This window comes from Canis aureus, chromosome 1, assembly GCF_053574225.1.
Source record: "Canis aureus isolate CA01 chromosome 1, VMU_Caureus_v.1.0, whole genome shotgun sequence".
In the NCBI taxonomy this organism is placed as follows: Eukaryota; Metazoa; Chordata; class Mammalia; order Carnivora; family Canidae; genus Canis; species Canis aureus.
The window spans coordinates 106,184,960-106,197,778 of NC_135611.1; the positions used below are offsets into that span (position 1 = coordinate 106,184,960).

Sequence of the window (12,819 nt, forward strand, 5' to 3'; positions counted from 1 at the left end):
GAGGAGGGGCTGGGGCCTGGACTCCTGGGTCTGAGGGACGAGGGGCTGGGGTCCTGGACTCCTGGATCTGAGGGAGGAGGGGCTGGGGCCTGGACTCCTGGGTCTGAGGGAGGAGGGGTTGGGGCCTGGACTCCTGGGTCTGAGGGAGGAGGTGGCTGGGGCCTGGACTCCTGGGTCTGAGGGAGGAGGGGCTGGGGCCTGGACTCCTGGGTCTGAGGGACGAGGGGCTGGGGTCCTGGACTCCTGGATCTGAGGGAGGAGGGGCTGGGGCCTGGACTCCTGGGTCTGAGGGAGGAGGGGTTGGGGTCCTGGACTCCTGGATCTGAGGGAGGAGGGGCTGGGGCCTGGACTCCTGGGTCTGAGGGAGGAGGGGTTGGGGTCCTGGACTCCTGGATCTGAGGGAGGAGGGGCTGGGGCCTGGACTCCTGGGTCTGAGGGACGAGGGGCTGGGGTCCTGGACTCCTGGATCTGAGGGAGGAGGGGCTGGGGCCTGGACTCCTGGGTCTGAGGGAGGAGGGGTTGGGGTCCTGGACTCCTGGATCTGAGGGAGGAGGGGCTGGGGCCTGGACTCCTGGGTCTGAGGGAGGAGGGGCTGGGGCCTGGACTCCTGGGTCTGAGGGAGGAGGGGGTTGGGGGCCTGGACTTCTGGGTCTGAGGGAGGAGGCGGCTGGGGCCTGGACTCCTGGGTCTGAGGGAGGAAGAGGCTGGGACCAGGGCTGTTGGGTCTGAGCAGGGAGAAACTCAGTGGCCATACTCCTGGGTCTCGGGGACGTGTGAACTGTGGCCTGAGATGGGGGGTGGGAAGCTGGAGGGGTGGGGGGGATTTGAGGAATTAGATCTCGAAATCTCAGGGTAAGATCCCAGCGTACTTTTCCACGGCTCCGCGCACCGACAGGCCACGCCCCCCTCTGGACAAAGTCCCACCCACTTCCTTCCCGACCCCTCCGCACCTCCCTGGACCTGGGAGAACTCAAAGGGAAGGTTCTAGAAGAGACTTGAGAGACTCCTGTAAAGATGGAACAGCAGGAGGAGGGGACTGAGCCCCAAGGGTGAGAGACACAAGACCTTCTCCACGGGGAGGAAACAGACCAGAGAGGGAAGGGGATGGAGAAAATCAGAGACAGAGTGGACAGACCCAAAGAGAGTATCAGAAAGGAAAAAAAAAAGTCAAGTATCATCAGTTAGAAACAGAATCTTAGCAACAAAATGTTGCTAGAGCTGAGCGAGATACAAACAGGGATTCAGGGGATCCCGGGGTGGCGCAGCAGTTTAGCGCCTGCCTTTGGCCCAGGGCGCGATCCTGGAGACCCGGAATCGAATCCCACGTCGGGCTCCCGGTGCATGGAGCCTGCTTCTCCCTCTGCCTATGTCTCTGCCTCTCTCTCTCTCTCTGTGACTATCATAAATTTAAAAAATAATAATAAAAATTAAAAAAAAACACAAAAAAACAAACAGAGATTCAGTTAGGAACAGATACTCGCAGAGCAGGGAGACATTTCAAGAGGGAACAAGGAGAATCAAAGATCCCAGAAACAGCGGTAGAGCTGGAGACAGCATAATAATTGTCAGACCCGGGCCTTTCGTATGTGCCTTTGACACTACCAAAAGCCATCTTTTGGTGTGAAAAATTAAGGTTCAGCACAGGGAAGTGAGGAGCCCAGAAACATACCCTGAGGGAAGTGGCCCTGGAGCTGGAACTGTGTTTTATATATATATAATATATAATATATATAATTTATTTATTCATAAGAGATCCAGAGAGAGAGGCAGAGACATAGGCGGAGGGAGTCCGTTGCGGGACTCAATCCCAGGACCCTGGGATCATGCCCTGAGCCAAAGGCAGATGCTCAACCACTGAGCCACCCAGGCACCCTGGAACTTTGTTGTCTCTGGTGCTAAAGTTCTGCCAGAGCTGGCTGTCCCTCTGTAGAGAAATGGGAAGAAAGAATGAGAGAGAGATTGAACGCGCAGGGAAGTCAGAGGTGGATGCAGGACTCCCAGGAAAAGTGCTGGACTATAGTAGGAAGGATAGAAAGAGTTGGTGAGACCTGTGGACCTGTCCTCTTGTTATTCCAGGAACAGCCCGCCCTTGTCATCCCATGGGACGGAGTTGTGGCCACCTGCACCTTTTCCAGCCTTGCCGCCTTTTCCCTTGGGCACCCCAGATCCAGCCCACCTGGGGCTCCCTGAAAGCCTGGCTTCTGTCACCGTCCCCATCCGCCTGGACGCCCTCTCTTACCTCCTGCACAGCGCTCTGCTGGGGGCCTACAACCTTCAACAGTCCTTGCCCTCCTGCCCCTGCACCACCCAGGCATGCTGCCCCCAGCCAGGCACCGCTATCAGGCCATCCAGGGGACGCAGGGGCTGGGGCGTCCAGCGCAGTCTGGGCTGGGGCACCCAGCGCAGGCTAGGCCGGGGCCAGGGCCCACAGCAATGGCGACCTGGCAGGGCTGAGAATCCAGAGAGGGGCTGGCTGGGGAGGTCTGGGGCTGGCCCCAAGACTCCTCCAGCGATCCCAGCATCACCACCAATACTGCCCAGACAGGATGAGAAGAAGGAAGACAGAGATCAGGAGTCATCCCAGGACATGCCGCCTGCTGTAGCAGAAGACTGGGAGTCAGAGTACTAGGACCTGAAGGTCCAGCTCCCCAAACTCCTGAGTGGGCCCACGCAGGGTCACCAGGAGGGTTTTCCTGGTGCCCAGGGTGACCTCAGCTGAGGCAGAGATACTCCAGGAAACATCCTGTTCCCATGTTTCTTCTTCCAAAACCACAGCTTCAGAAGTGGGTCCTGCGAGCCACCCCATGGAAACTGGAGCTGACTTAGGATTCCACGCCAGAAAAAACCCTGAGCCTCATGCCCATGCCCAAAGCCATACCTCTTCCCATTCCCAACACCATCCCCAACTACAGTGATGACCCTAACCCCATCCCCACCTGCCCATCCCCCACTCTCAATATCATACCCCTAAACCCACTCATTCCCATTTCCGTTCCTACCTCTCCCCTCAGGCCCAGCTCTGCACTCTCATTCTCTACCTACTTCAGGCCAACCCAGTCCTCCCTCATCCTTAACTGCCTCCTAAACTTGACCCCAAACCTAGCCCATCTGTGACCCCAGCCAACCCTGTCCCATTCTTATTCCAGTCCCAGCCCCAAATGTGACATGCCCTGTGACCCATCTGCAAAGAACCCCATTGGCCCAGCGTACCCAGACACCTGCCGCCCCCCACTCCCTTTCCTGCCCCTGGGGATGGGGAGCCCTGGTTGAACAATAAATGGATGACTGGCCCTATGTCTTGTGTCTCTGTGTGTGTGCTTACGCAGCTCAGGCTAACCCAGTGGGTGCTGTGAGCAAGGCCTGTGAAAGGGTGGGAGGGTCGCTGGGAGGGTCACAGAGAGAGGTCAGTGGAGCCAGGGACTGCAGGGAGGGAGTGCTTGGATCCCTGTTTCAGCGAATTCCATTTGGGGCCTCTGCCACCACTGCACTTCTGCCTGCTGGAAGCTGCTGGGCCATGGGGTCATTGTGTGGGGAGGCTTAAGGGATTTGGGGGACCCAGGGAGCAGAGAGGCCAGTGACCTGGCTCGGCTCAGTCTGCACAGAAGGGCCGAGGCAGACAGAGGGCTTGTGACAGGCTCTGCCATTCAGGTAGGGACCAGGCATTGGACCTACAGGCCCCCTCCTCCACCAAGACCCAGGGGGCCATCCTCTAGCTCCTTCCTCTCCCAGGGGCCTGCTGGGGTCCCAGCCCCTAGCCCCCTCCTCACCCAGGACCCGGAAGCCCAGGCCTCCAGCCACCCCCTCCCAGGATCCAGGGGCCCAGGCTCCAGTCCCTTCCTCTGCCAGGACCCAGGAGTCCAGCTCCTGACCCCATCTCTCCCCTTCTTCACAGATCACCATGTACAGCTTCATGGGTGGCGGCCTCTTCTGTGCCTGGGTGGGAACCATCCTCCTGGTGGTGGCCACAGCAACAGATCACTGGATGCAGTACCGGCTGTCAGGGTCCTTTGCCCACCAGGGCCTGTGGCGTTACTGCCTGGGCAACAAGTGCTACCTGCAGACAGAGAGTATCGGTAAGGCTCTGGGGCGGGGTTAGAGGCCCTCTGGGGATAGAGCCAGAGCCCCCCACCCACCCAGGACACAGCCTCTCCGCCTGTTTTGCAGGTGGAGAACTCTGTGCCTCGGAGAGGGAAAGGCACCAACCAAAGATCACTCAGCAGAACTGGGATTTCAGGATTTTTTTCTAGTACAATTATGAAATGTCCTAGAGGTTAAGTAGAGACGTGACATTTCCTGGCATGAAGTCAGGTAGGGCAGGCGGGGTTAGGGTTGGCAGACTAGCATTTTCTAAATATCTACTACGTATCAAGAACTAGGCTGGAAACTGGGTTACAGAAGAAATATGGATCCTAAATTTGCTAAAGACTGGATGGTAGTATTTAATACGTACTGTGTGCCAGGCTATGTAATCTGTCTATATGTACATGTGTATGTATATATGTGCATGTTACAATATATGCTGTAAAAATGGGGAAAAATAGCTCTCCCAGCATAGAGTTCTTGCAAGCTACATTATAATAATATATATTTTATATGAAAGATAATACATATTATATAGTATATTATATAATATATATGTATCTCTCTATATATGTATATACATATACGTATGTGTATTTATACATATATATGGAGAGATACATTCATTGTATATTATATTATATAATATATAATGTACATTATATATTAATATATTAATAATATATAAGGTTACATATTTTCTATTTACTAAACAGTAGTAGTAATAATAATAATAGTAATAATAATAATGATGACTGGCATTTATTGAATATTATTGTGTCCTATTCACTATTCTAAGTGCTTGACATGAATTAATGCCCTTTGGTCTCTCAACAACACTGAAGGTGGTACCACTGTTTCTGGGAATAAAATATGAAACTTGCCCTCAAAAAGCCAGACATTGGGGATCCGTGGGTGGCTCAGCAGTTTAGCGCCTGCCTTCGGCCCAGGGTGTGATCCTGGAGTCCTGGGATCAAGTTGGCATCGGGCGGGCTCCCAGCATGCAACCTGCTTCTCACTCTGCCTGTGTCTCTGCCTCTCTCTCTAGGTCTTTCACAAATAAATAAATAAATAAAATCTTTAAAAAAAAAAAAAAAAAAAAAAAGCCAGACATTTTCTCCAGGGAGTTTTTGAGAGGAAGAGCCAACCCCCCTGAGCCCTGTGATGGGCCAGATTTCAGGCATCCCATCTCATTGAACCTGCCTGGGAGAGGCAGCAGGATGCCCATTTTCAGAAGGGGTAAACCAGGGCAGCAAGCAGTGGAAAGATTTGCCCCAGCCTCCAGCTTCCGAGCTCAGTTGGCCTCCTGACTTCATGTTTCCCTTTCATTTCTGGAGGTCTCATTCATGCCTCTACCTACCATTTCTCCCACTTCAGTCTGGGAACACCCTGGGGGACACCCATATCCCCTGTCTTAACTCTGCTGGGGATGGGGAGAGGGAGGCATGATGGAGCTTTGCAAGTGCATTTGACCTCAAACCCAAGATCCTCAGGGACACACCTTACCATGATGGATTGCTGAATATCTGTCCAAGCAGTTGACTCACTTTGCACATCAACTCTCAGGAGCTCATGAGAATCAAAGCAGGAGACGTGAACTTGCAGTGGCTGAACCCAGCTGCAGACGTGGGTGTATAGAGTTTTTAAAGTTTCTGAAGTCTCTGCCAGAATTTAAAATTTTGTATAAAAATTTTTATGTACAAAATCTGGGCTTGCAGCTCACTTAGAAAAATCCAGTTTTGCAATCTTTAACCGTGGTATATCTGTCAGGGGCCCCTCAGGGAAGCACACTGCGATTTAAGCAGGAGAATTTTCTCTCAAGATGGAGCAGAGGGCCGTAGTGGGTAACTGGTGATGGGATGTAAATGCCCAATTCACAGCAACACCCCACCATAGCCCACTGGACTTATTTGCAGCTTTAGGCAGGCCTCAGAGACATTTGCTCTTTCCAGTCCCACCTTAGCACACCATGGGAAGGGCATAGACTAAAATGTACCTGGTAAGTCCTCCAGGTTTGCATTTATTTATTTATTTATTTATTTATTTATATTTATTTTTATTTGTTTATTTTTAAAGATTTTATTTATTTGTTTATTCATGAGAGACAGAGGGAGAGGCAGAGATATAGGCAGAGGGAGAAGCAGGCTCCCTGTAGGGAGCCTGATGCAGGACTCGATCCCAGCACCCCGGGATCACAGCCTAAGCCAAAGGCAGAAGCTCAAACACTGAGCCACGCAGGTGCCCCTATTTTTATTTTTTTTTAAAGATTTTATTTATTTATTTGAGAGAGAGAGAGCAAGCACAAGCGGGGCGGGGGGAGGAGCAGAGGGAGAGAGAGAAGTAGACTCCCCACTCAGCAGGGAGCCCAGTGTGGGGCTTGATCCCAAGACCCCAGGATCAGGACCTGAACTGAAGGCAGAGGCTTAATGGACCTAGCTGCCCAGATGCCCCTCCTCCAGGCTTTTAAATACCCAGAGGCATCTGTAGTTTCCTGGGGCTGCTATTACAAAGGACCACAGACTGAGAGGCTCACACCACAGAAATGTACTGTCTCCCAGCTCTGGAGGCTGGAAGTCCAAAACCAAGGTGTCAGCAGAGTTGGTTCCTTTTGAGGCTGCCTGGGAGAGTCTGTTACTTGTCTCTCGCCCAGTGTCTGGTGGTTGGCTGGCAGTCTTTGGTATTCCTTGGCATGTCAATGCATCATCCTGATCTCCATCTCTATCTTCACATGGTGCCCCATCCCTGCACCTGCCACCCCACCCCATGCTGTATGTCTGTCTTTTTCCAAATTTCCCCATTTTGTGGGGATACTAATCATTTTGGATTAGGAATACACCTACTCCAGTAGGACCTTATCTTAACTAATCACATCCGCAATGACCCTATTTCCAAATAAGGTCCTATTCTGGGGATTAGAGCTTCAATGTCTGAATTTGCGGGCTGGGGGAGAGACACAGTTCAACTCTGTAACACAGAGTGCCCTCAGACTTTTTACTTTTCAAGTGGCAGGACCCAGGCTCTGTCCCAGCTGCAGAATTGTCCTGGGTGTTCTGAGAGACAGACTAGGCAAGCAGTTAACAACAAGAGCTTTGGTGCTTGACTTTCAATGCCTGTCCTACTGCCAATTATGAGACCCTGGGTGAGTCACTTTACCTCTCTGAGCCTTAGTTTTTCACCTGAAAAAAATGAGGTTAAAAATAGTACGTACAGCATAAGGGCTCTCAGAAGGAACAAATAGGCCCATTCACAGAATGCATGCCTGGCACATATTTAGCAGCTGCTAAACAGAAGATGAGATCATAACTATTATTCTCAGGGCATGTCCTATAGGGCAAGCCCAGAGCTAAGCACAGAAGAATGATTCTCAGGTCTCCACATTCATTCATTCAGCATTTGCCCTCAGCACCCACTATGTGCCAGGTGCTCTGTGTTAGGAATGAAGCAATGAATGAGGAAGCAAGACCTTTGTCCTTGCAGAACTAAGAAATCATCAGGGAAAGACAGATATAAAGTTAAAAATAAATAAATAGGCCATTTTCAGGTATGGGCAAGTGGTATCAAGGAAATGAAAGACAGTGATGGGGCACACCTGGGTGGCTCAGTGGTTGAGTGTCTGCTTTTGGCTCAGGTCTTGATCCCAGGTCCAGGGATAGAGTCTCACATCAGGCTCCCTGCAGGGAGCCTTCTTCTCTCTCTGCCTTTGTCTCTGCCTCTCTCTGTGTATCTCATGAATAAACGAATAAAATATTTTTAAAAAGATGGTAATCGAGAGAGTATAGGAAGTAAATAGCAGGAGGATAGCAGGGAATCAACCCTCATTCATTATTCATTCATTCATTCATTCATCCAACAAACATTTCTCCACACCCATTAGCAAACCAAACTTGAGCTGGGGGTGTTCTCCATGTAGAATCCTGGCCTCAGGGAGCAATCAGGCTAGAAGGGAAAACAAGCCAAGAGCCACAATCCAGAGCAGGAGGGAAAGACCATGCCTGATGGGTCAAAGGGTGCTTCCCAGAGGGAATTTGGGAGCTGGACTGTGGAAGATGAATAGGAGTTTGCCAGGTGCAGAGAGTGTTGGTTTGCAGAGAGGCCGAGGGAGAAGCTGGGTCAGGATAAGGAGAGAGGCAAGACATTCCAGCCCTCAGAGGTGGCAGTGTTCGCCACTGAGGGCAGGAGTGGCCTGGGAGCCTGGGAGTGACTGTTCGGTGCTACCACAGCTTATTGGAATGCCACCCGGGCCTTCATGATCCTGTCTTCCCTGTGCGCCACCTCGGGCATCATCATGGGCATCCTCGCCTTCGCTCAGCAGCCCACCTTCACCCGCCTCTCCCGGCCCTTCTCCGCAGGCATCATGTTTTTCGCTTCCAGTGAGTGGACCCACCCTCCCCCATCCCCACCCCCACCCCCAACTTCCCTGCCCATTTCCATCCCCAGCACTTCTTTCTGGGGGGTTTCTTCTCATTCTCAGCTCCATTACCCCAACCCCGATTGATACCAACAACCAGAGAGTTTCTGGCACCAATCACCCAGAGTTGATGCCATACCCCACAGGATTAAGGGCATGACCCCTAACAAGGCTGTGCCTACTTGGGTGGCAAGAGGGGGCCACAGGCCATCTGCACTTTTGGCCAACTGGCTATAGATTCGGGGGTTCCCAGAACCCAGGCAGATTAAAAAATTCGCTAGAAGTCACAGAACTCAGGAAGGCACTACACTTAACAACGAACAGATTAATAAAGGCTCCATCTCAGCACTGGATAAAGAAAGAGATGTCTAGCATGAAGCTGGAGAGGGTCCTGAAGACAGAGCTTCTGCACCCTCCCCCTTTGGGGTCAGGGCATACTCCCCTCCCAACACACTGCTGTGTTAGCAGCCAGAAAGCTCCTGCACACTTGGACATCCAGAGTTCCTGCTGGGGTTTCATTGCCAAAGCACAACTCAGTCATTGATTGTGTGAGCGAATTTAATCTCCAGGTTCTTTCTGCAGAGGGTGATCTGATAGCTAGTGGCTCAAAGCCCCTACTGTCTGTTCTGTTTCTGTGGCTGGTCTTTCTGGTGACCAGTTCCTACCCTGTGTCATCTCAGCTCCACATAAATCCAATAATAACAAAGACACTCGTATTACTGAGGAAATTCCAAGGATTTAGTGTCTCCCTCCCAGGAACCAGAGACCAAAACCAGCCCAGTCAAATTCTATTACACAGCACTGGCCTGACCCATCCTCATCCAACCCTACTCCCCAAGCCTCCTCACCTTTTACACCTTCCCTCCCCTACACCTTTTACACCTGCCTCCCCCTTCCTCCATCTCATTCCCATCCCATCTCCAAACCCCATTCCTGCCCCCTTTCCCACCCATTACCCCCTCCCTCTCTCCCCAGCCTTTTTTGTCCTGTTGGCCTTGGCCATTTACACTGGAGTCACTGTCAGCTTCCTTGGTCGCCGCTTTGGGGACTGGCGCTTTTCCTGGTCTTACATCCTGGGCTGGGTGGCCTTGCTCATGACCTTCTTCGCAGGTACGAGGGCTTGGGGGTGGGAAAGTCAGTGTCCTTGGCAGAGTGGGCGGCACTCCAGAGGGCAAGATGATGGGGTGTCCCCTACAAGTTCCCTAGCAGTGAGCCAGAAGACAGACTCCAGGTTTTGCCAAAAACCCAAGGAAGAAGGGAGTGCTGTGCTGGGGTCTTGGGTTGGGAGCCCAGGTTAGGAGGACTTGGGAGGTCAACTGGGATCTCTTCTCACGCAGGGATTTTCTACATGTGTGCTTACCGGATGCATGAATGTCGGCGCCTGTCTGCTCCCCGCTGAGCCCAGAGTACTCCCAACTTCATCTGGAAGTTAGAATGGGGCCACTGAAAAGGAGGGGGAGGGTCTAGAGGCCTGAAGTCCCGGTTCCTGTGGGCATGAGGAGGTTCAGTCCTGGACTCCAGGTGGGGACCTCTGACTCCTGTGTCCCAAGGGGGAAGGAGGAAGAATGGGGCCTGGTGGGAAGCAGCTGAGAAGACCCAAGGCCCAGCCCACAAAGGGGGGGTATTAGAGAAATGGGATCTCCATTAGAGCGACTTTTTGAGAGTCTAATAAAACTGATGTGAAACTACTAAGGTGTGGTCCCTGAGGGGCTGGGGTGCTGAGAAACACGTGTGAGAGGTGGATGGGGTGGGAGTGGTTGGATTACTGCAGGTGAACCCACTCAGCCTCTGTAGGGATGGGGACAGACATGAATCACACAGTCCCCACCAGGGGTTAACTATGACTTCTAGGAAACAGATGTATAGGTCAAATTCTGACACCTATTCTAATGTGTGTATGTGTTTTTTTAAAAAGATTTTTATTTATTTATTCATAAAGCAGACAGAGAGAGGCAGAGACATAGGCAGAGGGCGAAGCAGGCTCCCTGCCAGGGAGGACCCTGGGATCACAACCTGAGCCAAAGGCAGATGCTCAACCACTGAGCCACCCAGGTGCCCCGATGTGTTTTTTTTTTTTTTTTTTTTTTATCCTACATCAACCAAGCAACTCCGTTCTGACACTATCCAAGTGGAGGTAGTGTCAGATACCACAGAGGAAGGACTGGGTCCTAAAGACTGCCCCACCCCCTACCTCAAATATCATCAGAAGTGAAGTTTATCACTCGGGCTTCTGAAGGTCAACCAGCAGTAGCTGGAGATTTCCATGACTCACTCTTTGGGTTTGATTACTTTGCTAGAGTGGCTCACAGTACTCCCAGAAAGCTTCTACTTACTAGATCACCAGTTTACTATAAAAGGATCTAAGTCATGAACAGCCAGATGGAAGGAAAGTGCAGGGCCAGGTGTGGGGAAAAGGCCAGGGGCTTCCATGCACTCTCCAGGAGGCCACTCTCCCCATTATGCATGCATTCACCAACCTGGAAGCTCTCTGAACCCAGTCCTAGTGGGTTTTTATGGTGGCTTCATTATACAGGCATACTTGAGTACATCATTGGCCACAGGTGGTTACTGAGTCTCCAGCCCCTCCCTCTCCAGGTTGGGGGCTGGACTCCCTCTAGTCACCTGGTTGGTTCCCCTGCCACCTGCCCTTACCCTGGAGTGCAACCCACTCCCCCCAGTCCCCTCATTAATGTAACAAATAGACCTTCAAGGCCCTTATCACCCATGAAATTCCACAGCTTTGTGCCAGGAATAATACAAAGACCAAATATATATTTCTTATTATGAATCATATCAGTGGGATAATACAATAAAAGAAAAGATCTCACTGTCCACTCGCAGCATCTCCAGGCAGCATTCCTAACAGGCCCTCCCCTCCTGGATGGCCCCCTCCATCTAGAAGCACCAAATCTCTGATCTGCACACCCTCCTGCCTCTTCGCACACCATTCATCATGACCTTGATCTTCTCTTCATTATTTTATTCAATAAGCTGCACCCAATTGCCATGAGATTTACTGATATCTATCATAAAATAATAAGGCCATTTAGCAAAGCTAATTCTAATAATAAGAATATTAATTACAGGGATCCCTGGGTGGCTCAGCGGTTTGGCTCCTGTCTTCAGCCCAGGGTGTGATCCTGGAGTCTGGGGATTGAGTCCCACATCGGGCTCCCTGCATGGAGCCTGCCTCTCCCTCTGCCTGTATCTCTGCCTCTCTCTCTGTGTCTCTCATAAATAAATAAATTTAAAAATCTTTAAAGAAAATAATATTAATTACATCCTATGCTAAAACTGTCATATTAATAGAGGCTTACTCCCTAGAAATGTTTATTGAGGCATCCACAAATAACAATAGTACCATATTTATAGAGGCTTCCTCTACTAATAATGGCAATTGAAGCCTTCTCTAATCATAATTTATTGAGGCCTATTTAAGGAGTCGTATTCACTGAGGCTTATTCCAGTAATCATATTTATAGAGGTTTATTCTAGCAATAATAATGATGTTGCAAGTCCAGACTCATCTCCAATATCCGCTGGAAGAGCAGAGGCATCTCAAATCTCACGTGTCCTAGTTTCTTCCACGTCCCACACTGACTCCTCCCATATCTCCCTATCCTGCCCCACTGTCATCCAGCTACTCCAGCCAAGAGTGTTGGGAACATCCTCAGCTGCTTTGTTACATCGCACATCTGATTTATCAGCAAGCAGCTTTGGCTCTACCTTAAAAATGTTTCCAGAATTTGATTCCTTGCCCATCCAGTTACCAGTCTGATCTTATCTCCCTTGGCTTATGGCCTCATCCTCCTAACCAGCTCTGCTGGTGTCTCTATCCTCCTCCTGCCACCCCCCACAGTCCATTATTTGCACAGCATTTAGAGGCATTTTTGTTAAAGCATGATTCAAGTCATGTCACCCCTCTGTTCCAATGAAAAGCTGGTCTATAGGGGTGCCTGAGTGCTCAGTGGTTGAGCATCTGCCTTTGGCTCAGGTTGTGATCCCAGGGTCCTAGGATGAAGTCCCACATCAGGCTCCCTGTAGGGAGCCTGCATCTCCCTCTGCCTATCTCTCCCTCTCACTCTGTGTCTTTTATGAATAAATGAAAGGAATCTTAAAAAAAAAAAAAAAAAAGGCTAGTCTAGCAAGACCATACAAGGTGCCACATGTTCCAAACCCTGCTAGCTCTTTGACTAGACCAAAACCACTTTCAATTTCAATAATTCACTAGAAGGGACCACTGGAAAGCTGTTATACTCATAGTTACAGATCATCATACATAGCCAAAGGTTGGAGATGAAAAGCAGAGAAATGAAGAGGCTAGTAGGCAG

The 12,819-nt window shown here is 50.8% G+C and overlaps 2 protein-coding genes across 2 annotated transcripts; both read left to right on the forward strand.

Annotated features, from left to right (window-relative positions):
• Window positions 1-844: 844 nt before the first annotated feature.
• C1H19orf84 (chromosome 1 C19orf84 homolog) lies at window positions 845-3,294 on the forward strand. Its single transcript, XM_077861764.1, has 2 exons — window positions 845-1,049; window positions 2,077-3,294. The coding sequence occupies exons 1-2, from the start codon at window positions 1,015-1,017 to the stop codon at window positions 2,627-2,629; spliced, it is 588 nt and encodes a 195-aa protein (XP_077717890.1). The 5' UTR covers window positions 845-1,014; the 3' UTR covers window positions 2,630-3,294.
• Window positions 3,295-3,898: 604 nt separating this feature from the next.
• LIM2 (lens intrinsic membrane protein 2) lies at window positions 3,899-10,079 on the forward strand. The gene is made up of 4 exons (XM_077861781.1): window positions 3,899-4,073; window positions 8,301-8,450; window positions 9,464-9,598; window positions 9,826-10,079. The coding sequence occupies exons 1-4, from the start codon at window positions 3,899-3,901 to the stop codon at window positions 9,885-9,887; spliced, it is 522 nt and encodes a 173-aa protein (XP_077717907.1). The 3' UTR covers window positions 9,888-10,079.
• The last annotated feature ends 2,740 nt before the right edge of the window (window positions 10,080-12,819 follow it).